Source organism: Triturus cristatus, chromosome 7 (genome assembly GCF_964204655.1).
Source record: "Triturus cristatus chromosome 7, aTriCri1.1, whole genome shotgun sequence".
Lineage (NCBI taxonomy): Eukaryota > Metazoa > Chordata > Amphibia > Caudata > Salamandridae > Triturus > Triturus cristatus.
The window spans coordinates 606808693-606836389 of NC_140590.1; the positions used below are offsets into that span (position 1 = coordinate 606808693).

General features: G+C 45.4%; 1 protein-coding gene across 1 annotated transcript in view; it reads left to right on the plus strand.

Moving 5' to 3' along the window:
* Positions 1-27697, plus strand: part of ANKFN1 (ankyrin repeat and fibronectin type III domain containing 1) — a 1480122-nt gene that overhangs the window by 1257176 nt on the left and 195249 nt on the right. The window contains exon 13 of the mRNA XM_085614412.1: positions 1896-2062. Within this exon, the coding sequence (XP_085470538.1) occupies positions 1896-2062 (167 nt within the window). The remainder of the gene's footprint in view (positions 1-1895; positions 2063-27697) is intronic.

Consider the following 27697-nt stretch of genomic DNA (forward strand, 5'->3'; position numbering starts at 1 on the left):
ATGTTCCAGTGATTCTAGTGACAAATAAGCATATACCCCTGTTCTTTCTTTGTGGTTATTTGTTTGTGAGGGTGGGTAGGGTTGTTGCAAAATGGAAGACAGTAAGACATTACATAAAAGTTAATTTACATTTGTCATGTATTTTAATACATTAGTTATATAATTTTGTGATTACTCTTTTTGATTGCAAGTGTTGCTATACCTTGTTTGCATTTAATTGTCAGTAATATCTAAAATAGAATGAAAATAGAAAAGTAAGCCAACACTTGGTCTAGAGAAGCAGCATAGTATTCCTAAACATCAAATTGCATGGTTTAAAGTTTAATGGCTCTATATATGTTGAATGCCAAGTTGTGACTGTACTGTGTCTAAGTGGTATCAACACAGATTACCCACGGGATGGCATAGCAGCTGTTTTACCAGATTCAAGGATTGGTCGGTTTATGAAAGTGACACTTGGATTGCCCCTAAAGGTAGAGTTTAGGGATCCAAATACATTGAAGGCGAGAACCTAGTGTTCTTTGTATGGATTTATAAGTGTGCGTACATTTATTATACTCATTTGGAATTGTTTTTCTCTCAGTGGCAACAACAACTATAACAGCATATATTGAATATAAAGGTTTAGTGTTACTTTGGTACGTAGGGTGATGGATATATATTCACAATGGAGAAATCAACACTTTGAACTACCAAAAGTATGAATTATAGAAACTGTATGTGGGGGGAACCATTCCCAAAGGAAGGATGAACGCATAGATTGATGGACGAGCCCATACCGCAAAACTCAATCAAAGAGTACAATTAAACACTTAGAAAGTAAATAAATCTATAATTGCCAATGCTGCACATGCAGAGGGGCCCACATCTTTTTTTCGTTTTCAATTTAAAGAGCAGGAGTAACATATTCATCCAGAGCCCATCTTTACTTTTTACGCTGCACACAACACCTTCTGATTGCACAAAGAGAGCAGTGCACGCTTGAGATCATGTTTTGAAGCTGGTTCAGTAGACCCACGCATGCGTAATCAAACCAGGGAGGTCATTGTCTTATAATCATTAAAAGGAAAATATGTAATATTTGTACGAAAACTATCTGTGAAGCCCTTCCCACTCAGACTCTAATTTGCCTGTTAGTTTCATGCTTTTTCCTCATTATCATGTTGACATAATTGTCTCAGAATCTATTAAAGTATGTTTCTTCATTGGATTAACTGTCAACATGCTATTACACCACTTAACCAAAACAACGTGTGCCCTAATCTTCTGACGTACTAGGCTCTTAGGCCCAGATGTAATAAGCCTTTCCACTGCATCACGCAAGGCATTGCAAAGGCTTAAATGATATTTACTAAGCCACCTTGCGTGGCTCAATGTGGCTTAGTAAATCCAGAGTAATGCAAGGCAATGAAAATCGCTCCCTTTCGTTACTCTGCATTCTGAAGATTTTCAATGGGTGGAGTGTGGGCATTCCCACACATCCACCCATGGACTATGGCACCATTCCAGATTAACTAAGGGTAGTAAACCTGGGATTGCGTCAAAATGATATGCCATCCTAATAGAGCCATAACGATGAGAAATGTGGTTATTTCTCCTAATTATGTCCTCCTTCTACTTGTGCTGCATGTTGCTGCACTGTGCAGCACACATAGAGGAGGAAAATGCCTCTATTGATTTTTGGCAGGAAGGTGTAACACAATCAGCCGTAGTGTCTAATGTGTTAACTCAGGAGATTTGGATCCCAATTTATGTGTGAGTGCATTTGCATACATTGGGTTGCATCTGCAGAATTTGAACACTCTCATTGCAATACATTGTTGTTTCTTTGAGATGTCTATCAAATTGCTAAGAATACCAGTTGTAAAACCTTTCGTATTTTGTTTACATTGTAGGATATACTAAACTATCAGAAGAGAAGTCAACAACGTCTCCATCCTGGATTATACTTGGGATATTTAAAACTCTACAGTTCTGTGGACCAAATTAAAGTACTTGTGTCTCAAAGGCTCCCCAATGTCCTTTGTCATGCTAAAATAAGAGACAACGGTAACGTCTCCAAGTAGGTATTTTTCCTATGATGCCATACTTCTTCCACTTCTTCACATGCCATTTATCATTTCCCATGACAGATATCACACCATTCACAATGGAATTAGCTGCTTGGTCTCTGATTTCTGCTAGCCTTATGTGGTTGGATAATTTTTCACTCAGTTAGAGACTAACTAAGATAACAATTTAAGTGTTTCTGTCACCTACATAGGAATACTTCTGGTTTATACTTATATCATGTTGCTTATCCATTTTTTAGGACTTCGTTACGATGATTCTGAAAAGTAAAACAATAATACAGGATTCTCTATTTTTGTCATTTTTGCTGAGCCTGAAAATATTACCTTAATTCTTTTTAGTGTTCGATTCAACTGAAATAATGATGGACATATGGTTTGCAACTGTAACAAGAGTAATTGTTATGCCACTACTGCGATTTGAAGATCGGAATGGGTTATTTATGAAGATCAGACTATCATAGCTTACCAAGGGGTTTCCAGGTTGAATGAACACATTCCGAAACTTGACTGTCAGAGCACTAATTCATTTTCCTGCATATTGGTTTGACTTTTCTTATTGCCTGCCTTTGTCTTTTTTAAACCTTCCATCTCCTCTCATCCACTCCACTCTGTTGTCCCCTGACGCTCAGTCCCTGCTTAATTTTTAGGTCTCGCTTACAGATTGCTTCTAGCTCTTGTCCATAACCTATTGTTGACAATTCCATTCTTACTGTGGGCTTTGCGTCACACCACTGCCTACCTATAGTTAGATTTCTCGTCAATCTCATTTGCTTGCTTCTTATTCTATGGTGCTTCATTCCTCTTCTGGTCTCTTCCCTAGAGCATAGCTTTAATACCATCGTTTTGATAAGATGACATCCATCCTTCCACAGCTCATATTAAAGAGACAACAATATGTCATGAAGAAATTGTGTGATCGTCATCAATTGAGCATGTGACGGTATAAGGCGCTTTTCGGAAAGATTTACATTTGTAAATATCTAAGTGTTCCACCATGTGGCTGTTTTGTGATTGAACACCGATTTCTTCAGTAGGTACTGAATTTTACTTTCTAGAGAGATTTCTGATATATTTCTGAAAGACAGCTAGCCTTCACACTGGGTCGAACCAGGAAGAACATTTCTTGTTCATGTCCTTTTCTGCTGCAATGACCTTCCTGAGCTGGTGTCACAGGTGTGTCATACGTGGAGGGCCGGACTGGTGAAACAAAAGCAGCCCTAGCAAAAATGCCTAAACCAGCTGTGCTCCCTTTATATCATTGTGGAAGCTCTCTCTTTCCACCCATCCATTGTCTCTCTCTCTTCTCCCTCTCTGATCTCGTACTCTTTCCTTACCCCTCACTCTTACTCTTTCTTTCTCTCTTGAAACTTCGCTGTGCCTGCTGTAATTAACCTCGGGGAGCTGGGGAAACTACCAGAGGCACCAGGAGCAGTCCTGGGATTTCAAATCCGGCCTCCAAGGGCTAAGGTCACTGGATAAATGCCTGGTGTAATGCAATTCCTGTCTGGCCCTGCATACGTCTATTCATGGTCACACAGTGCATCTTTGAGGATTGTGGGGCAGGTAGCAACTGTATTACACTGTGGTTGTGAGCAGAGGTGAGGTTAGCATACATATTCAGTGAGTAGTTTTTCTGATGGAGGTTTTGTTTTCTTAGTGGTTCTGTTGTCTACCCAAGTCACTTGTGTGTTTGGTTGCAGTACTTTGCTGACCTTTTATTATGCTCTACAGCTCTGCAGATGATCAGATGTTGATTTGTAGCCACAGTTAGTTTTTACTCTGCCTGGCAAATGCTCGGAAGGTGGCTTCTGCTTGTGCTGGAAGGGGTGTGAAATAGCTATCGATGTATTCCAGTGGTGTATCATGCCCCTTCCAATTACCTTAGGGGTCATGGCCGAGGGTGCGTGTAAGACTAGCAATGCATATGAGAAATCATCTGGTGATGTCACTATTGTAATGGTAAGTGGTGTCAATTACCCTGTTGTGTAGCTTAAACTCCTGTATAGGAAAGAAGACCAGTGATTCTATGTACCACTTCATCCTCACAATGCTGCTGGGACATGCAGTGTCACAGTTAACCTCGTTTTTAGGGGTGCTGCACTGTAGCGCATACATCAGTATGAAGATCAGCAGGTAGGAGATTATTGCTTTTAGTACCTGTTTTGGTATCATCACTAGGACATTGTGTATGGGTATTGTCATGATGTGCACAATCGTGTGTTTCTGTGTTTGGGATATGTGTCCCTTGTGTCTACTTTCTCTTTCTGCCGATCGGTGTATGTTAGTAGTTAAGACTATCAGTAACAATACTTTAAGTGGAGTTTAAGAGATTTCTGCAAATGTGTGTTTCTTGTGAGCTGTAATCTCGGGACAATGTGTGTGGTGTCTGAATGGAATGTTATGATGACATTGAATGCTCAGTCTTGAGTGAGGTGTAATTGGCAACGTATGTCCTGTTGGACAACGTTTTTAACCTGTACTCATTGAGATACTCTGGATTGATTGGAGAGGCACATTACTGAAGTCTCATTTATTCTGAATGGGAGTATGGGGGGAAGTGGTCATGTCTGTATAACAATCCCCACTCTTGGAAAGCGGTAGACATATCTGCTGACCAGGGATGTAATATCAGTAGTGTTTCCATAAATATGACTATGTGGCCATACTAAAAGAAATTGGCTTTCTTCTATTCGTGTTTCTCAAATGTCTGTCTCCAGGTGGATTAGGCACTTGTGGTCTCTTTTCAGTTGCATCTTCATTGCGCTTTGTACATGTATTTTTTCAGTTTACAGTCAATCCATTTCTGCACATCCTGACAAATATGTTCTTTAAGACAAATTGAGAGAGGCCAACGTTGTGTTTGACAACATATTGTAGCCAAATTGCTGTAAAAAGCAAGTTGCATAGTGCCTGTGCAAGGTGATGCTTTATCATTCCAGGTCACCAGAGGCCTGATGTTACCATTACATTATCAGATTTTCAAAGTGATTCAGAGGGATGCCTGTGTCTGTCATGTTTTTTAATGTACTTTTCTTGGACAGCGCAGTTCTCTAAATGTTGAAGCTTATTGTTCATCCCTTCTTTGTCTCTTTTATCTGTTTTCCCATCATTTTCTCGTCTTCCTTTCATGGGTCAGGCCCGGTTCTAGAGCTAGAGCCAGGTCTTTCTAAGTTCAAAATATTTTATTGAGTTTTGTTTATAGATAATAAACATAGAAAATACAGAAAAAATATAATATAGCGAAAATACCGATTCACAATTTATAAATTACAAAACCAGCAAAATAATTACAATAGGTAATAAAATGTTACATATTCATATGAAACATAAAAGGGGGAAGGAAGGGAGGGAACAGTTATAAAAAAATTAATGCACTAACTATAAATAGAGCTACTATATCTTAGAACTTAGTGTGAAATAATTGCAATAAAAAGAAAACCAAGCTATAAATGTACTATTAAGAGGATAAATAAACATCAACAGGTATCCAAAAAGAGTGATAAGAGTTAGAATTATGAATAATCCCGTTCATGGACAACTGAGCACCTCTTCTCGTAAAAATAACCCAGGACCACCAAGCACTAACAGATAATATAGAAACATCTTTCCAACAGAAAGTAATGGATTTCAACGCAGCTGAAATTAGGAAATTGAAAAGTTTACCTTCTAAATCATTTAAGTTCTGTGACAAAATAGCCGATTTGCATATTAACATTTGGTAGGAGACATCAACATGAATCTTTAAAATCTTTTTTATAATATCCCAAACTTCAGTCCAAAATTGAAAAACTAAAGGGCAATCAAAAAGCATATGTCGTAACGTACCTGGTTGCATATTACAATGCCAACAATTTGCAGATTGAAGAAGTTTAGCTTGGAACAAACGTAATGGAGTCCATAAACAATTGAACAAAATAAAAGAATTGGTTTGGTAAGGTGAAACAGGTAACCATCCAGATATACTACTAAGCCAAATATTTTTCCATGTGTCAGTAGACAAGGAAAGTGAGATTTTATTATTCCAAAAAGTATCTATCTATGTTGTTACCTAAAGTATTTGATAATTATTTATATAGAATAGAAACACCATGAGATGATATGGAAACAGTTTGAATATAAATTGATAAATCAGCTGGAATAAGATCGAATTGCACAAATATTGATATTTAATAAGGTCATACTGAGATAAACCAAATCGTGTTTGTAACGCCTCAAATGAAATGAAAGTGTTGTTGGAATAAACATCTTTAAGATAAAAAATACCAGCCTTAATCCATGAAAACCAGAAACTGATATTTCTATTCAATTTAATGGCATTGCTATACCATAGTGACAAGTCTTCAATATTATTCATGGGAAATAGAAAAATTGAATCTAGGTAATTAAAAATCATTTTTGTGGTTTTAAGAATAACCGATTTATGAACGAATTATGCATTGTTTGACATGGTTAACAAAGTGAGTAATGAAAATGGATTTACTATTGATTTCTCAATATGTAGCCAAGCAGGTGGATTATTTAAAAAGGAGTGATTAAACCATATGGAACTTTGTTATAAAATAAAGGCTTTATGATAAAGATAAAAGTCAGGGATACCAAACCCAGCATTATATTTGGGCACTTTTAATTTTTTATAACTAATACGAGGTGACTTGTTGTGCCAAAGAAACTTGGAAAGAAGTTTATCAACATATTTGTAAAACTTTAATGGAAATTGAGTACGAATCATAGAAAGGGTGTAGAAAATTTTAGGAGCTATAGTCATTATGATAGAATCCATTCTACCCCACCATGAAATATGTAATGATGACCATTTGGACGTTTTGTCTTTAATATAATTTAAAATGAAGTCACAGTTTAAAGTAATTGTTGATTTTATAGATGAAGAAAATAAAATACCAAGATATTTTAATTTACTCTTTTGCCAAATAATTTCATTCATGAGAATCATATTAGGAGTACAACAAATATTTAAGGGAACAAATTCTGTTTTGTTAGTATTTAATTTGTATCCAGAAACTGTAGAATATTTTGCTATAATTTCCAATAAGGAGGGGAATGAGGATATACGATCACTAATAAATAAAAGCACATCATTAGCATAAGCTAAGGTTTTAACAATAACATCCTTAATATTGATTCCTTTAATATTATCACATTTTCTTATAGAAGTAAGGAAAGGTTCAATGCCAATTAAAAACAAAAGCGGAGAAAGGGGACATCCTTGTCTTGTACCTCTATAAAGGGAAAATTGATTCGAAACGTGGCCATAGATAAATACACGAGCAGTGGGGGCAAAATATGGAGCTGAAATCATGCGGATAAAAGAATCGCCAAAATTAAATGATGATAAGGTATGAAATCAAAATTGCCAATGGATTTGATCAAAAGCTTTTTCAGCATCTAAGGCCAAAATTACTGAGGGTAAAGGTAAAGTAGAACTTTGTTCAATAATATGTAGCAAAGTTCTCGTATTATTTGCAGAATATCTATTCTTCATAAAACCAGATTGTTCAGGGTGTATAATAGAATCTAATATAGGGCCTAATCTAGTAGCAAGTATTTTAGCATATAATTTACAATCTTGTTTAATTAAAGATATAGGACAATAATTAGACACCAGAGTGGGATCTTCATCCTGCTTGGGAAGTACAATAATTAAAGCTTCAGTAAAGGAACCAGAGGTAATTCCTGTAGAACCAAAAAACGTAAAATGTTGAAATAAAAAAGGTAAAAGTTGTGATTGAAATTCTTTGTAGAATTCCGCCGGAATCTCATCGGGACCAGGAGATTTATTTTTTTAAAGAGATTTTATGGCTGATAAGATTTCATCCTTAGTAATGGGTGCATCAAGCCCAATTTTATCTGATTGTGAAATCTTGGGTAATCCACATGTAGTTAAAAAAGAATCAATTAAGGAAACATCCTGAAAGTTGGGCTTATTATATAAATTAGAATAGAAATTCAAAACTTTATTAACAATTTCTTTATGAGATAAAGCAATTTTACCATTAGGACCATGATTTGAATTGATTTGAGTTTTATCTTGTTTTATGCGTAAATAATTAGCTAAAAGTCTTCCAGATCTGTTGGCATTAAAGCTAAATCTGGCTTTAGTATTAGAAATCTGAATGCCAGCTCTTTTACTAAGAATTGAGTTAAACTAATAACAAAGTTTTTGTAGTTTAAATCTACATTGAGGATCATTAGATGTCAGCCGCGGTCGGTAGTAGGAGTAACTGCAGGGCGGTGACGTGGGGAGGGGGAGGGGCAGGGTGGGGGGTAGTAAACTATGGATTATGGAGGTTTACAGGTAAGTTAACATATAAATTAATAAAAACGAATTTCATTGCGTGCACAGCTTCGCATTTGGGGATGCAGTGCACGCAACGAAATTCGTTTTATTAATTTATATGTTAACTTACCTGTAAACCTCCGTAATCCATAGTTTACTACCCCCCACCCTGTCCCTCCCCCTCCCCACATCACCGCCCTGCAGTTACTCCTACTACCGACCGCGGCTGTTAGATGTAAGAAAAAGTCGTTCAAATTTCGCAATTTTTTTTGTAGGTTTTTAACATTTGCATTACTGATTTTATTTTTGTGGGCCATAATAGAGATGGTTACACACCTAATATAAGCTTTAAAGGCATCCCATCTATTAATCATAGAAGTAGAACCTTTAGGGTTGAGTACAAAATAATCTTGAATGGCGGATAAAAGTTTTGGTTTGTTATAATCATTTAAAGCTATGCCTGCATTCATTCGCCATCTAGATTGCTTAGTAAAAGTTGAATCTAAATTCAAAACAAAAGAAATCAAAGCATGATCCGAGACATCAATGTTACCAAACTTAGGAGTAATTACAGAATTAATTAGTTGCCTGGAAACTAATAAATAATCAATTCAAGAATGGGAATTATGAGGGTTTGAAAAAAATGTAAAACTTTTTTCGGTAGGGAAATGTAATTGCCAAATATCAACTAACTTAGTGGTATGAATAAATGATTTGAAAGCATAATAAACTTTAGAAGGGTGAAATTTAGTAAGAGATAATCTGTCTAATAAAGGATCAGATATTACATTGAAATCACTTCCAACAATTAAAGGAACATTACCAAACTTTAGAACCTCCGTTGTAAGATCAGCCCTAAAAACAGGGTCATCCGCAGTAGGACCATAAACATTTAATAAAAATAAGAATGAATCATGAACTTTAATTTTAATGATTATATTTCTACCATCAGCATCAGAATTTTTACTCAAAATTTGACAGTGTACTTTTTTTGCAAAAAGAATAGCCACACCATTTTTTTCCCATTAGCAGGAGAAGAGACAATAGTATCAACCCACTTTTTCTTCATATAATCTAGGATTTTGTCATCTATATGAGTCTCTTGTATAAAACAAATATCAGCTTTGCAACTACCTAAATAATCAAAAATCTTTGTACGCTTAACTGGATGGCGCAAACCTTTAACATTTAATGAAACTACTTTAAGATTATGAACATTAGCCATAATAGGAGAGAAAGAGAAAAGAGATCAAGAAGAGGAAAGTAAGAAAAGGTAAAGAGAGTGAGAAAAATGTAGCTCCAGAACAAGTAGAAGGAACGGAGAAAAGAAAAACATGGACAAAAACGACAAACAGAAGACAGAAATGTGAAACGTGAAACACACACGCTCTACAGGCATGACCGGAACCGTTGGAGCCCATTGTAAGAAAATATCAGCAGTTTGTCAGAAAAGGCATAACTGGCAGTAATCAAGTAGCAGAGACATGAGTATCCATTGAATGCTGTGACTGTTGATCTATAAAGTGTCTCAGTTCTTCAGGACGATGAAAGGATTTCAAGAAATTATCTTTCCAAATGCGCATGGTCGATGGATCAAAAAGACCATATTTGAAGCCAAGACTTATTAGCTGAGGACGAAGAGCAGTGAATTCCTTGCGAATTGAAACAGTTTCTTTGGAAAAATCTTGATGAATAAATATTTTATTCCCAATTACCATCAGTGAAGGGATTTCTCATGCTGCTTTTCTGTTTAAAACCAAATGGCGGTGACGAAAAACTTTAAAGATAATTTTTCGCGATTTTGTGTGCTGAGGGTTTCGATGGGAGAGAATCCTGTGAGCCTTATCAATTTCAATTTTTCTGGGAATTTGATTTGTAAAAGGCCAGGAATTAGATTCTCCAAATATAATCTACAGTTAGCTCCCTCAACATCTTCTGGTAAATTAAATATGCGTAGATTATATTGTCTATTGCGATTTTCCATGTCCAACCAAAGCAAGCACATAGGAGAAATTTTCGCCGCAAGTGGAGTGAAAGCGTCAACTTGAACTTTATTATCTTGTATTTTAATTGAATTGTCCTATGGTTTTATTGACAAACTAGCCATTTCTTTGCGTACGTTTTTTAACCTCTGACACAATTGTATTTGCATTAGCACGAAGTGCCTGAATTTCCTCCAGTATTAAAGACAAGGAAGGTTCAGATGACTCTACCACTTTTGATTTAATTGGTGGAGGAGAAACCTGCTGTCTCCTTTTATTGTGAAGAGAATTTTTATTTTCCATTTTCTTGAAAAAAGAATTACATTTATAAATAAATAAGCAGTTTATGAGAAAATAGAATGAAAGTTGTGGAGACATCCTAAGAATGACTGGTGTAGCAGCTAAAGTGGGCTGTGGGAGTGGCTAGGCCCAAGCCAGGCCCTTTCTTGAATGATCACTCCGCCCCCTTGACAGAAAGGCCTGGCTGTACCTGAAGGCAGAGCTGGGAGAAGGAACCAGGAGCTGATAAACACCACTTCCGTCACTCAAAATCAAAGTGTTCTACTCCACAATGCAGGTATGGTCCTTATACATGCAGTGACCTCCTTTAGTGAAATTTCTGACAAGAATTCATTTTTATAAAGTAAAAACGTGCGAAAAACGTGCTAGAGCTCACCGGGAGGCGGCCTTTTTGAATGCGCGCTCATGCATCTCAGAGCCAGGTCTTTCTAAATGAGTCTCTCGACGCATACAGGGGCCCACTAACAAATTGAAGGATCTCTGGCTGTTTTTTATGTTTCATGCATGCCCAAAATATAGCAGGTCGCAGAAAGTCCGAAACACATTTCTTAAAGAGTGTTTAAAAAAAAAAAATCTTGGAACTATACTCTTACTGAAACATACATGGAGTGATGTCCTACAATATCAGTGATCATTCTGAATTACTGAAGGATTTCGTTTAGCACTATTATGGGTTCTTTTAAAAGCAACTTAACTGTTCTGTTTTAGTACCTTGGAGATATATTCTTTAGTAATGTAGTGAGAACTCCCTGTAGCTTTACCTCTTCCTAAAAATGTGTGTAGGTTGAATGGCATGCCTAAATAATGGTATGTAGTGCACCCTACAAAACTGTCAATTTAGATTGTCTTCTTTCCATCTTTGTTTATTAGCACACTTTCCATATATTTATTTAAACTCTTTGAGAAGTGCTCACTTAAAAAGTACGAATCTGGCCAAGGTTTGAAAAATAAATAAAAAAATGCAATAAAGGAGCATGTATTGCAGCGTATGCATTGTTGCTGCAAGATTTTTCATTTTTTTGTGGAGTTTTATATAGCCCAAACTAGACCCGAAGGTATCAGAGCGCTATACATGAGCACCAGTTCCATTACAGATGGACACAGTGGGGTAAATTCTCAAGAACGTGTGATAATCATCGCAAAAGTTACTTAACGCAGCCCTCAACATCGCAGTCCATCATAGGAAATTTACGCCGTGTTAACCAGGTATTCACAACACGTGGGTACCATGCGATAGTCACCAGATAATGTGTCAACTGCCCGTGATAAAATTAATGCCACGCTGCAAAAATGCAAAAGGCGAACACAAAAAACGCTATGATGAGACCAATCGCGATACAAAAATCAGCGAAAACCAGCAACAGGCCAACATTTCACACACATCAGGTGGGAACAATCAACATAAAAGTAGAAGAAAAAACTGACAAACAAATGCCAAACAACAGCCAAGCACAATGGATGTTTCCAGAGCAAGTATGGAGGAGAACCAGAACCTCACAACCCCCCCTGAGGACCTGCCTGGGATCTCGGGGTCAGGGAAGGGCAAGGAGAAGAAGTCCGCACGAAAAGAGGATCCTGATAACGGAAGTTAACGGAACTACTGTTTGTCACCTCCACTGTGTCATTGGCAACATATAATGGACTATGGCAGTCCATCGTGGACAAGGTGAATGCAGTCAGAGTGCTGAAGAGGACAATGGAAGAGGTCAAGAGGCGCTGCAATGACATCAAGCGCAAAACAAAGCTGAAACTCACCAACAACCGGAAGGCAGCAATGCAGACTGGAGGTGGGAGTCCTGCGCCACAGGAGGAGCTGGACGACATGGAGGAAATGGTGTCCACAGTCATCAGGGGGGAGATGGTGGCAGGAGTCAGGGGACCGGACACTGCTCAACAGGACCAGACACAACAGCACCAGGGTGAGTAGCGACCAGGGACTTGGGGGACGGGGGAGATGGGCACAATGGCACACATGCACAATTGAGCTGAGCACATCTGTGGACAAACCATGCCCCAGACCCCAACTCCCACCAAGAGAACAATTTACCCAAGTATGCTACATGTCAGCACTCTACAAGCACAGAAGTCAAAGGCACACCGTATGAAAGTGATAAGGGGCAGCAAATCAGAGCAGCAGGGGCCACCCCTCCAATGCAGCACCCAAACATAACATGCAGAGCACATCAACACTGACAACAAAGTGGCCCAAACCCCAACACGTCCACAAGAGAACACAGGACACAACTGGCGCCCACTGGGTGTCGACACTGGCCAATTACAAGTTGCATTGCAGGGAAATGTGAGTAGACAATGCACAAGTCCAAACACACATTCGTGATGTTGTCAAAATGTCCACTGTCCCGCAGCAAATAGGCAGCCCCTCGAAACAGCCATGATGTACAACATACATGCGAACACATTGTCAAACTGCATCTCCCCCTCACATTGCAGAGGGACAGTCAACAGCTCCTGCAAAGCAGCCAGAAATTCTCTTCTCTGAAGACGAAGAGGCCCGCCACAGCTTTGACTCCGACGCCCTCCTAGAGTTCATTGACAGTCTCCGCAGCCCACCTCCAGGAGCAGGGCAGTCCAGCTGCAACAGGGACACCCCACCCCCTGCACAGACCACACAGCATGCAGCACCCACCACCACGGCTGCCTCCCAGGACCCCCACAAAGAACACATGGCCTTCCAACGCCGTGTGTTGGGATGCCAGGAGCAGCTGGCTGAACAGGTACGGGTGGGCTTTGACCGCATGGCAGACAAACTAGATGCAATACGTGGGTGTCTAAGTCCCATCAGGGACCACCAACAGTCCCTATCGGACACCCACAGTCCACTCCATGCACTCCAGCAAACCATGGCTGACATTGCCAGAGTCTTGACTCTGAGCCAAGAACTACTGTCTAGTCAGAGTGGCTCCAGCGAGCCCGACCGGGAGTTGGGACTCATGCAGAGGCTCATGGAGAACATGGAGCAGGCCAATGCGGAAAGAGCGGCTGCCATGGGTGCACACCAGCGAGAGGTAGTTGGGTTCCACAATGACCTCAAAACCATCCTCATGGCATTGCTGCCACAAGACCTGGGGCCAATGCATGCTGCTGCATACCACTACATCCACATCTCCCCCCTGAAGTGTCAGTGTCACACAGTGCGGCAGACATTCCACCTCCAGGCTCTGAGGTGTCACTGCCACACAGTGCTGGAGAGAGGCCAGTACCACCCACACATCAGGCACATGAGACAGCAGAGGACGAAAATGCGGATGAATCTGGCTTCATGGTCAGAAGGAAGCGGAAGCATTCATCTCCGCCTCATGGCCGGTTTCAGCTTGGTTCTGCCCTCTGCTTCATCACCTTCCACTGTCCCCCGACACTCACCTTGGACCTCGCAATGGACTGCCATATTCTGTTTGATCGCCAATGACACAGCTATCAGACTGCGGCCCGAACTCTTCCACTTTGTACTTGTCATTCCCTGAATGACTCTGGCTGGACCTCCACGGGCCAACATTTGAAAGCGGGGTTTGCTGGCCCTGTACTGCTCCAGAGGCAACACTCCACTGAATGTGTATTAAACATTCCAAATCACACAGCTGTGTCGTCTCTATTGTCAAGTGTGGTAGTATGGATGAATGTAGGGTCAGTGAATTCCTCTTACATCCATGTGGCTCATGTCGTTGGACTTGGGTCACAGGGTGACACATTGCCGATTGTAGTCCGGGTGGCGCCAACTTAAAAACAGCGACACATGCATTTGTTACTTCCTTGTCCAGCCCCATATGGAACCATGCCCAGAGCCCCGGGGTCATTGTTCAAAACCTTATGCTGGACTGGTATACGCCAGGCCTGCCCACTACGCTTACGCTCTAGGGGGGGACAAAAACGCCACATGTGCCAGGATTCCCCTGTAGTGATATGCTGCTCACAGGTCTAGTTGTCAGCATGCCACGGCTACACCCTCATGGCTGGTTTACACCCACACCACACCCATCCAGCACACGTGTCACAGCACAGCAATAAAATGGGCCGGGCGCACGTGCATGATGCCATTTCCAACCTCTCTCGGGGTGTATCTGTGTGGTGTGCATGTAGGCATGGGGGCCCAGGGGCCTGCAGCATCACATTCCGCAGGGTCTGGAGGGGACACGATGGCGTCCACACCACAATACACAATCATAGAGGGTCCATGACTGTGAGGGCACAGACTTGGTGGCACCGGATACATTGCGGCCGGCACAGGCACAACACCACGGGACGGTGACTTTCGGTGCACTGAGGTAGGGGAACCTTAAGTGTTGAGCGGGTGTGCAGCCTACGATGATGCCCCGTCCTGGTGGTCCGGACGGCTCAGGGTTTGTGTGCCCTGCTGGACCGCAGTGTAGGCCTGAGCCAGCGGGCAGTGCAGGCCTACCGCCACATGGCATCGCCTCCTGGATCACAGAGTTAGTGGCACCTATGAGGCTGAGCGGATGTGCAGCCTGCGATGATGCCAGGTGCACTGGTATGTCCTCTGCCATGGAGTAATCAAGACCCAGCACCAAATGTGAGACCTGGTGGCCTGTGGAGCGGGGCTGCATGATGTGGAGGGTGCCATGTCAGCGGGCCCCGGGGTTGTGGCTTGCAGCGGCACATGGTGGGCCCTCTTTTCTACACACCAGTGGTGGAAGGTGAGCAGTGAGGCCTGCATGCACAGGGGCGGGCATGCACCGCTGGGTGGCTGGAGGTGCTGGGGTGCAGCTGCCTGGGTGCGCAGGGGCGGTCAGGTGATGATATTGCGTGCAATTGCATGTACTTTGACATTCAGGTATCTGAACTCTGTTTCAGATGACGGGTCTGTCTCAGATGTGGGACCAGGTGAACTACACACCGGTGGCAGCAGGTGAGCAGTGTGCCCTGGGTGCGTAGTGGCAGCACTCTCTCTCCCTGTCCCTCTCTTCTTTTCTCTATCTCTCTCTCTCTGTCCGTCTATCTCTCTCTCTCCCTCTCTGCCTGTCTATCCCCCTATCCCCTTCTCTGTCCATCTATCTCTCTCTCAACCGCTCTGTCCGTCTATCTCTTTCTCCTTCTCTTTCTCTCTCTCTCCTTCGCTCTCTCTCTCTGTCCCTTGATGTGCGCAGGACACACCTTCTTCTCATGATTTTTGTCTTGCAGGTTGTGACCTACGGGAGCTGCCATGTGTCCTCATTTCTGTTCTGTGTTTATTTTAATAATTTATCATTTGTTGCTTCGAAGGTGAATGTGTGATGCTCATTTTTGTGACGACACATGCATGTCATCAGATGTGATTGTGCGACATCATGCGGGTTATTTGGTACATGATTCGGTGTAATTGATGTGGCATGTCTTTGGCCGGGGGGGTGGTGCAGGGGAGGGAGTTCCTGGGGGTGGTGGCGGTGAGTGTTGTGGCCTTCTTGGGTGTCCGGCACACATGTTCAGTGGCTCCATGGCATCTGTTGTTCTTCAGTTGTGGCTCTGGGCTGCCCACTCTTTTCTGGTGCAGGTTGCAGTATGACTTTCCACCAGGTCAGAGTAGGTGTTAGTTTCCTGGTGCTAATGCACCGTATCGCCTGTTTTGTGATCTTATTACAGATCTGGCTGGTCGGTGAGAATGTTGTGGAGTGGTGTTGTCGCGGCTTTTTGCACGGGAACGCCACTGGGCATCTCATTAGCGATAGTTGCTGGGGTGCTCTGTAGCGATTTTTTTTTCTGCTGCTATCTCCGGAAAACTGGTGATAAGATCGGCTGTTAGCATCAGCTTGAGAATGGGGTGATTCATTTATTGCCAGTTTGGCTGCGCTAAAGTGCCGTTAACTCGACGATAGCTCCTTGAGAATATCTTCCAGTCCCTTAAAAAGTGAAGAATTAGTCTAATCTGACAGCGGCTATTGCATTTCTCCACTGTCAGCCGAAGTTTAAGGCCCTGGGGGAGAGCAGGGTAATCAATACCCCTGCAACGGAATGTCTTGTGAAACTTCCAACTTTAGGAAATAGGACAGGATTGATGCAAACCCAAGTGGGTGAAGTTTATAATTGGCCAGACCCTAGTTCCCTATTACCAATGTAGGGTTCTTTCTCATTCATTATTCCTGTGAAATATCGGTTTTGAAACCACTGCTGAAAGACTATTGTAATTATGGTCCAGAACCTAAAAACACAGACTTTCCTTTATGGTCGGCTATGGTACCAAAGTATCACCTGGATGCAGCACCCAAGCAAGAAGAGGTACACCAACTCCAAAGGGTCAGATTTGTCCCTTCACCAAATGAGAGGACACCAGTATCTACTAGAGCCGTGCCATGGAATACCTGAGGTACCGGACAACCTGCAGTGAGATGAAGAGACCGATCCAGACACCACCTGCCCATTGAGGATCCACCCATCGAGGGACATTGAGACCCCTGAGACCCACTTCATGAGTGGCCCAGCTGTCCATAAATCATCCCCGCAATGTGCCTGCCCCTGACCGCGAAGGCCATCTTGGCGCACAGAGCCCGACTAACATATCTGCTCTGCACCCGGCCCGCTCGGCCTGGGTACCAACAAACCAGACGTTCTCCTGTGGTCCTGAGGCCCTTGTGACCCCTATCACTCATTTGGGGTTCCCTGGGTTTACTGCTTTCGGGAGAGCTTGCATCAGTAGAAATGTTGCCAAAACGCAACGGGGCTCTCTCTTGTGGAAACTGTTCTCAGGTATATGCAGGAATAGACTCCTGACATTGAATGAGACAGATGCTGAGTCTTATTACCTAATGAAAAGGTTCCCCGATTTAGGGCTTTGGACTCACCACTGAAGAATATAAAATCAAATTCAGGGAGACTTGAAAATCCCAGAGTCAGTCCTGGGTTGATTTTGTAGATTTTTCAGATAAGACACAAGGTGGCTGGTTGGAAGGTAACAATGTACATGACTATAATGGGCTTTACAATTTAATAATGAAAGAGCATCTGTTGGGTAATTGTGATCAAGAGAAATTACATTAGTTTCTGGTAGACATATGTCCACTTTCTCTTCAACAGTTGGGGAAGAAGGCAAACCACTGGGTCAAAACAAGGGTGGCCAAAACTACCAAGTGGGGGTGACCAAAAGAAAGAGTCCAAAAAGACCCTGTTCAGGAAGGTAGTCCCTGAAACTCTTCACAGTCTTAGGGTGGTACCAGGGTAAAAACTGGGATTCCAGAAAGGTTTGGTATCTAGACTATCAGGCTCTTGGACACCGAATGGGAGACCTTAGCTGTAACAACAAAGGAATGCCTCTAGTACACCTCCAGTAAATGCATTGGTAAGTCTCCTGATGGGATCACAGGTGGATCCTGACTATGGAAGAGAGCCTGCTAAGGCAACTCTAGTCACAGAGGGTGGAGTGGATGTAGCTATCCTGGCTGTCTGGTCCAGTAATCTGGAGAAATACAGACACAATCCACATATTAATGGTGTTAGAGTTGTAGCTCTGCGAGAAACTGGATCCAGTGTCACCATGGTGGCTGAGAAACTGGTGTCCTCAGGCCAGCACTTGCTTGGAGAGACTTATATGGTCCTTAATGCTGACAATCAGGTTAAGGTACATCCACTGGTGTTGGTGTCCTTAGAACAGGGAGGGTGTACTGGCCACAGAAGGGTGGTGGTATCTTATGCAATTCCTGTACAGTATCTGCTTGGAAATAATGTGTTGTATTAAAAAAGACCCTTGCAGCCATGCTAGGTATACCTGAATGGGTGTGTGTAAAAACAAGAGCACAGAACTGAGGGTGAAAAGAAGTGTTGGAGTCTGAAATGAGAGAAAGCACAAGAAGTCCGGGAAACCAGCTTCTATACAGACACCAGCTCAAGTCCCCTCTCCTCAGGGAGAAGACTTGTCAGACCCAGAATGAACTGAGCCCCAGAAGCTTGGCCGTTACAAGGCAAAGCTCTTGGGGACAGGGGAACCCTCTAAGGAAGATCTTTCCCATGGGCAGAGGACATGTCCCAATCTTGAAAGCCTGAGGCAGCAGGCTGATGGCCAGGAAAAGAGAGATTTCAGTGGCTCCCGCAGAAAATATTAGGAGGAGAGACTCCTTTACTCTGAGGCCAGAGACTCCAAACCAGGCACCAAAGCTGGGCATCATGGCCAGACCAAGACTTGGAGTAGGTTAATGAACCACTTCTCCTGGCCATCTATGTTCCAAAAGATGAAGGAGATTTGTAACTCCTGTGCTTCCTGTCAAGCCAGTGGCAATGCAGGTGGCCACCTGAAGGGCCCCTTAATTTCACTTCCAGTTTGGGGGGTTCCTTTTGGGATAGTAGGGATTAACAATGTCGGTCCCCTTGAGACTCAAATAGCATCAGCAAACAGATTTATACTGGTAATAGTAAATTATGCTATCAGGTATCCTGGGACTTTTCCCCCATAGAAATACCACTGCCCCTGCAGTGGCTAAGGCCATCCTTGGTATCTTTACCAGGGTTGGCTTTCCTAAGGAGGTAGTTTCAGACAGAGTTACAAACTTTGTCTGCTTACCTAAAACACATGTGGGTTTAATGTGGAGTGACCTACAGGTTCACTATCCCATATCATCTGCAGACCAATGGGCTTATTGAATGGTTCAATGGGACATTGAAAGGTATGATTGGTGGACTCCCTGAAAAACTCAGAAGGAGATGGGATGCTTTACTGCCATTCTTGCTATTTGCCAACAGGGATGTGCCACAGAAGGGAGTAGGGTTTTCCCCCTTTGAATTTCTGTTTGGTCCTGTCATTCTGTAAGGGGACCATTCTATCTTGTGAAGAAAGGATGGGAGACACCTCTCAAAGAACCTATGCAGGAAATTGTGAATTTTGTGCTTGGCCTCCATTCCAGAATGGCTGAATACATGGATAAAGCAAACAAAACCTTGTGGCCAGCCAAGAGCTTCAGAAGCTTGGGTATTATCAAAAGGCTACTAAGGTGGAGTTCCAACCAGGGCAGAAGGTGTGTATTGTGGAGTCTGTAACTTCCAGGGCCCTCTAGGACAAACAGACTGGGCCCTACCCTATCTTTGAGAGAAAAGGAGCGTTACCTATCTGGTGGAATTTGGCACTTGCATGAGCCCCTAGAGGGTCATTTGTGTAAACCGCCTTGAACGCTATAATGATTGGGTTGATGTTAGCCCCCACTTTTTGCCTGGAACTTGATGTGATTTTTGACTGAAGGTTCACTGGATATCTGCTTACCAGGTTCCCAGTGCCAGGCCTCTTTCTCAAATCTGTACCACAAATGGCACAACTTCAGCCACCCCTATAGCTCCCTAGTAGATGGTACCCCTGATACCTAGGGCATTAGCACGGGAGAGGGCCCACTAGGGCTGCATCACAAATTGTACTACCCTAGAGACCCCTCAACAAGACCATGCAAACTTCCACTGTAGGCTGCATTTCTTTGTGCAGAGAAAACAGAAGAGTTAACATGCAACACATCCCTGTGTGCCATGCCCACAGACACTGAATTAGGTATAAGTAAGCCACCTCTAATTCAGGCCTTACAGCCCTAAGACAGGGTGCACTATATCCTAAGTGGGGACACATTTCGGGAGCAGATATGGCCCAACAATATCTAAGTCCATTCTTGGATATTGTAAGTACACAGCGAAGCAATAGAGTACATGTGTTGGACACACATTATTATGAGTTCCCTGGCACCATGATGGCTTCACTGTACTCAGGAATGTTTGGTACCTTTTAGACCTGGCCGTTTTTGCAGGGTTATCCACCAACATTTTGTCTTCTTTCTCCTGTTTGTGCTGCTCTGTATTTGTTGGCTTTAGGACACTTGGCATGTTACCACTGCTGATCAGTGATAAAGTGCATATTCTCTCTGTGTAAATTGTATTGGTGATCGGTTCATCCATGACTTGGCATATTTGATTTACTGGTAAGTCCCTAGTAACGGGGGCATGGCCAGGAGCGTCAAGATGGCGGTCGCACTTTGGAAGTGCTCCTGACCCCTCCGTCATCCGCTCCTTCATCCGCCACCATCGGAGAGTACCTACCCTACACCCCAACTGCCTGGCTGTCCTGCAACCCAGAGCCCTTCCTGGAAGCGGTGTGGGTGACATCCAAGCACCACAGGCAGCCCTTGCTGGGGAATCCTGCCTTGCGGTGACCCCAAGATGGTGGCTCCGTCGCAGCGATCTCCCGGCTCACTCTAAGGCACTGAGATCTGGCGCCATCCTGACTGGTGTTTGCGTTGCGGTTTCCCCCCCCCCCCCGGCGACGGATTGTGCCCGGCTGGACGGGAGGCTCTGAGGACGGCCTGGGGAGGTCCTGCCCACCGCATGTACTGTGGTGGATCTTGAAATTCTGAGGGGCTGAGGCAGCGATTGGCCGTCGACTGGGCGGTGGACAGAAGCGGTGCCCCCCTGGTGGTCAACCCTGGTGAGGTCCCACACAAATTCCTGACTAGGTACCGGGCCTGAGATCTGGGCCTGTGGCTGGCGGCTCAGGGATATCGGGCTCGGGCATTGGCCCGGTGCTGCGGCGTTTGAGGTGAGCTCTGCTGTCAGGCGAACAGCGGCAGAGGGGGTGCGTGATCACTTTCCTCCCCCGCGGGTGCTGTGACGTTTGAGGTGAGCTCTGCTGGCAGGTGAACAGCAGCGGAGGGGGTACGTGATCACTTTCCTCCCCCTGCGCCATCATACAGGAGCTGAGATCGGTGCTGCAGGGGCCCCACCCTTGGCATGGGCCCCCCCCTCCCGGGAGGTGACTGACCGCCAGGAGTGGGTGCAAGGCCTGGTGGAGGACTGCCACATTGCACAGCAGCGGGCTGAGATAGTGAGGAGCTGGAGTGTCCGCTTGATCCTGGGTGGTGGGGGTTCGACTGTCGATCGGGCTGCGGGTGTCCATATACCTACGCAAACACACCCCATTGCATCCTTAGGTCCCCAGATGTACCACTCCTCTGGCTAGCGGCAGTGTTTCTGGACTGTGGATATCGACTGCAGCGCCCTGTTGCCCGAACCCCCCGCGCACTGGTGATGTGAGAGGGAAGCCTCAGCTGCTGACTCGGGCAGTGGTGCCGGCCTGGGGGACCGCTTCCTTTCTTGTGGGCCACTGCGGACCTGGTGGACGTAGCCCTCCGGGGGGAGTATCGGCCACCGCATCGAGTGGCAAAATGTGAAGAGTCTACTCGTTCCCCCCCCCCGGCTGGCCCACTCCCTGCGCACCTTGGGAGCTGCACTCGGTCCCTTATCTTGTGCTGGCCCTTGTGCCCTGATCTCGGCGTAGACCCAGCCAACTTGTGAGATCCCACATGCATGAACTCTCCCCAGGGACATGGTAAGGCCTACTGGAAGAGAGCATTGGCCGCCAGTCGGACAGCGAGGCGTGGAGCGGCAGGGCCCTCCCCTCTCTGCCCTCATCCTCCTTCTCCACTCTTCCTTCCTCCCGCCCGCTCGCCAGAGACTCCTTTAGATCTCCTGCCTTGCTGGGCGGCAGCCATGGGTAGAGACAGAGCATCAAAAACCCCCGCCACCCAGACTAAAATGGACCGATTCACTACCACGGACTCTGGGGTGGCTGGGGCAAATGTGGACAAAGATGCCCCCGCCTCTGCGTACCTGTCCACTATCCTCCAGGCTATCCATGCCTCACAATCTTTGGCGGAGGGCAAGATTGCTGGAGTCCGGGTTGATGTGACTCTTATCCAGCAGGACATTCGCAATGCTGTGGCCTGGATTAAAGAAACCGAATCCCGCATATCCACCATGGAGGACGAGGTCCAGCAACTTAAAGGTCAGGTCGCCCGCCTCCGGTCCCACACCCAGGAGCTTCACCAATGGGCTGAGGATGCCAAAAACAGATCCCGTCGCAACAACCTTCGCTTGGTGGGATTTCCGGAGGGTGTGGAGCAGGGCTGGGCGGCGGTCTTCGTGGAGCGCTGGTTGCGCTCATGGATGCCCGAGGGCTCCCTCTCCCCATGGTTTGCGAACGAACGGGTGCACCGCTCACTTGCGCCCAAGCCACCACCAGGCGCGCCCCACAGTCTAATAATAATGCAGATCCTTAACTTCAGGATCGAGACTCCGTACTTGCCGAAGCCTGTAAGCAGCAACACCTCAAGTATGAAGGCTAGACGATCATGATGTTCCCCGACTATACTCGTAAGGTCCAGGGCCAGCGCCGCTCATTTGGGGAAGTCAAGCAGAAGATGCTTGCTCTCAACATACAGTACAAGGGTTGTGTTTCAAAACAGAACCCTCTTCTTTGACTGCCATGAAGAGGCATGGACATGGGTGATGGAGGAGCGCCCCTTAAGGCTCAATGCCCGTAATTCGTCTCCCATAAATGGTGCTGGAAGTGCCTGAAGAGACATCTAAGCCCCCCAGCCACGGCGCAACCGCTCACGCAGGTGACGGGCCAGAGGTGAGCCCATTCAGACTCACCATTGGGCCCCTCTCATCAACAGACGCCTGGGACCCTCTTCGGAGTTCTCCTTGCCGTGCGGTGATCTGGTTCCTCTGGCCAATCAGACCTTGGAGGCACCTCACCTCGCCCGTCAGCATTGAACCTACCTGACACGGATCTCTCTCACAGCCCGACGCCTCTCACAGGACCTGCTTGAGCCCATCTTCATCTTCCGGATGCAACCAGCTCCGCGGCCGGGTGTCGCACTTCCGCTTACTTCCAATTCTATCTCCCGATGGACACAGTCAAGAACACCCTACTATGAGGAGGGGTCCTCCATGATTTCCCATTCCCAAGCGTTTTAGTTTTGTTCTCTCTTAATTATCCACTGTTAGGGCTACAGATGCTTCGGTTCCTGAAGTATAGGGAGGGGGAGGGGTCGGGTTGGGGGGGGACTGTTGTCCCGATATTTTGGTTGTTTCATTTGTTTATTGTACCAAGATTCATTTCCAGCTGCACGACTAGCGCGCAAGGTCAACCATTGTAGAACTGCAACCACTACCTCGTGCAAATACACCACTTCGCCCACACCAGCTATCCGCACTAGGTGTCCAGTCCTTCGCCCGCTTTCCCTATGTCCGACAATTATACCGGGACGGCTTCACTTTACATAATGTCTTGGAACGCTAATGGCTTGCTGGACAATGTCAAGCGCACAGCGGTCCTGCGTTATGCCCAGCGTCACACTATAGACATACTGCTGCTCAAGACACCCACCTGGTAGGCAACCATTGCCCTTTCCTGGCGCGCTATGGTTATGGTGGAGTCTGGCACTCCAGCTTTAACTGAGGATCAAGAGGGGTGGCTGTCCTGGTGCGACGTGGTCTTCCACTCGTGGTGAGTAAAGCAACCCATGATCCTAAGGGGTGCTTTGTCATCTTGGAGAGGAGCCTTGGTGACTGGCCTCTGAACCTTCTTGCTGTTTTCGCCACACTGATTGCTGCCCTGCCCTTGGGGACAACCATTGTTGGGGGAGATTTTAACCCAGTTATGGACCTTGACCGTGACACTGCTATAGCCCCTTCCACCTCCAGAGTCACTCAGTATAACTTCCTGTTGAAATAGGCTGTTACTTTAGGTCTCGGGGACGCCTGGAGACTCTGGCACCCGACAACTTGCCTCTACACCCACACATCGGCTTCCCATCACACGCACGCACAGCGACTCTATATTTTCCTGCCGGCCCTGGACTGTCAAGCAATTCAGGCTATCACCATCCTCCCCAGAGGTTTATCGGACCACTCCCCAGTGGTGATGCGGATGGGCAGCCTCCCTGAATGGCGGTTTAACGCTTGGTTCCTCCAAGACAAGGACTTCAGGGACCAAGTGGGACCAAGTGGGAGACGAGCTCCGACATTACTTTATCACTAATCACGGATCGATTTCCTCTCCTGGCACCCTATTGGAATCCAGTAAGGCCACCATCTGAGGCTTTGCCAAAGACCAACTCAAACTTAAGCGTGTTATGCAGGACTCCCGACACACGCTCCTGGAGGCCCAGGCTGTCCTAATTGAGTGCTTGGCTACAACGGACGGCAGGGTACTATTGGTCGTGTACCACATGGATTCTTTTCCCCAGGTCCTTATCATGGTTCCCTAACTTGTGGATACACTTTTTCTGATGACAGCGACGACCATTACTGTGTACTATTAAGTGATTACTTCATAAATCTATGGGACATCTGATTCGATTTCCATCCAATCTTGACTCAAGACCTTGTGAAACACAAAAAACAAAAAAGGTTTAGCGTATTGAAAATACAAACGCAGTCATCAGAAGTATCTTATTAGTCAGTTTGAATATTGGAATGTGAACCTGGTAATCTACAGTTATTCAGGATATCTAAGTCAACAGGGGAGTAGAGACTTTGAAGCCCCTGTGTGAGCTCCACTAAAGCCTTGAGGAAGTCACGGTGGTGAGGAAACGCGCGCTGGCTGTTTCTGATGCTCTACATAACAAGAACTGGACTCTCAATAACTTCATAGAACTCATCACTTTTATTAACACTTTTGATATCTGATGTATTGATATTAATCATGCCCTTGTTCATTTCACCAATGAATAAATTAGTGTTTGAATGATCAACATATGCTTTCCTGGACGTTCTCTGTGTCAGGGGTTATTCCTTCACATCATCTAGTTTTTCTGCTGTGAGAGATTTACATTCAAAAACTGTATATGCATATAACCAGAGTTCCGAGGTTTCTATTTCTGTATATTTCTTACAAGTCACTTAGTGGCTTGTGTGATTGATACTCTTGGTAGTGGGGTATCTTACCCCGAGTTGGCACCTGTCATACGTCTGACTCTTACATGACCGTGTTTAATTGATCAGAATACCCTAATATCTGTTAATATATTTTTTTGAATGTGCAACAACGTATCCACCACTACCTTATGTGACATTTTGTCCTAATTGAGGCTCAACCTCCGGAGGAGAGAACTGAAGCCCCAGATAGGAGTCTAGCGTTTCTGAGGGACGAGATTAACCAGACCTCCCTGGATGCTGCCAAATTGCTGTGGAGGTCCTCCGTGGCTTGAGTGTATGGGTGGGGAGACAAAAATGGGAAGCTCCTTCACCGTCTGGCCACTTACCTGATGGCCAACCGCATCATCCCTGAGGTGATCGGCTCAGATGGAGCGATCCAGAGAGACCCCTATGCGGTGGTCCAGTGCTTCGCCACCTATTATGCAACTCTTTACTCTGCACAGCCTCCCACTCTCTCACTCCCGGAACTCCTCCAGCACGAACGGTTTTCCCTTCCACGACTCAGTGGATCTGAGGCGGAGGCTCTAGACCTCCCTGTCACCCCAGAGGAGATCAACAATGCTATATCACGTATGGCTGCACCAGGGCCAGACGGACTCCCGCAGGAGTTCTATGCAGCCTATTGGGGCATGCTTTTTCCCCCCCTTCTAGAGGTGTAGCAGGAGGCGTCTGAACACGGCTCTGGCCACCATCGTGGTGATCTCTAAGTGTCAGTCTCCCTCGCAGCATTGCTCTGACTACCAACCTATCGCCCTCATTAAATCAGAGCTCAAAATATTTGCCTCTGTCCTAGCCAATCGCATACGACCGTACCTGGCCAAGCTGGTCCACTCCGACCAGTGCGGATTTATGCCCTCCCGGGGAACCAGACACTGCCTCAGACATCTCCACCTCGCTCTAGCGAATCGTCAACAGCTGACCCTCTACTTTTCTCTCCTTCTCGTAGATTCTGAGAAAGCATTTGAGTCGGTAGATTGGCGATACCTGGAGTCGGTATAGATGGAAATGGGTTTTGGAGCCCCTTGCCACGGCCTGGTTAAGGCGCTCTATTGTAAACCACTGGCCCAGGTACTAGTTAACAGAGCTCTGTCACGCCCCTTTCCCATCAGAAGAGGCACTAGGCAAGGATGCCCCCTCTTGCCCCTCCTCTTCGTGTTGGCGATGGGGCCCTTTACCTGTCTTGTCCGATCTGACAGGCTCCTCACGGGATGGAGATGGCCCAGTTTGGAGGAAGATAAGATCGCCCTCTACGCTGATGATGTTCTGCTATTCTTAGCAGATCCAGCTCAGTCGGGGCCCGATGCCTCTGGGCTTTGAGTCTTTTCAAACGCACCTCTGGCCTTCGATTGAACTCGGCCAAATCCGTTCTAGTCCCCCTTCACTTCTCTCAAGAGTGCTTTGTTTTACAGTCGTCGATACCTCTTCGGCGGCAGTCCTTCAAGTACCTGGGGATCTGGGTTGTCCTCCTCCCTGACCTCGCTTGGTCACTCAACGTAATCCCGCTAGTGAAACAGGTTCTGGCTGACCTCCTCAGATGGCAAACGCTGCCATTGAACCCTATGGGCAGAATAGCTCTATTTAAAATGATGATGCTGCCCAGATTCTTTTATATGCTTCAGAATGCGCACCTCTCCTTCTCAAGGTCGTGGTTCCGGGAGCTGGATAGCATGGCCACCATGTTTTTGTGGGGAGGTCCGAGGCCTAGTCTGGCCCTCGCCCAGTGCCGGATCCCACCCTTTGATGGCAGCCTGGGGATGACAAATCTCTACCTTTATTATTTAGCGACTTGGCTCCTCACTGTGTATGATTGGTTTAATGGCGGCTGGTCTGACCCGGCATACCTCTTGGAGCTAAACACCCTGGGTATGTCTAACATTCAGGGGATGCTTTATTGAAGCACCATTTCCCAATCTCTGCCTCCCAACATACCCCATTGTAGTGCGGCACATGGCTCGGGGAGGTTGCCAACCTCTCCGGTTTTAGAACATGGGATCTCATTGGCATTTCACTATTGGGGGCTGTCTGGGGTGGGAACTACATACACACTTTTCATGAATAGCAGGCTCGGTACTCCCTCCAGGCTTCCCAGTTTTACCATTGCCTGCAGCTACGCCATGCCCTCCACTCTCACATCTCCGAAGGCACCTCCCCGCCTGAGTATAGCCCATCCGAAGCTCAGGCCATGCCCGGTAACCTAGGGAAGGGGGGGATCTCCCATATCTATCGCTCCCTTACCAATAACACCCCCAACACACTATCACAACTCAGGGACAGATGGGAGGGTTGGCTTGGGTCCCTGGATGACGCCGATTGGAGGGACGCATGATGGCTCCCAAAACAGTCACAGCCTCAGCAAGGCT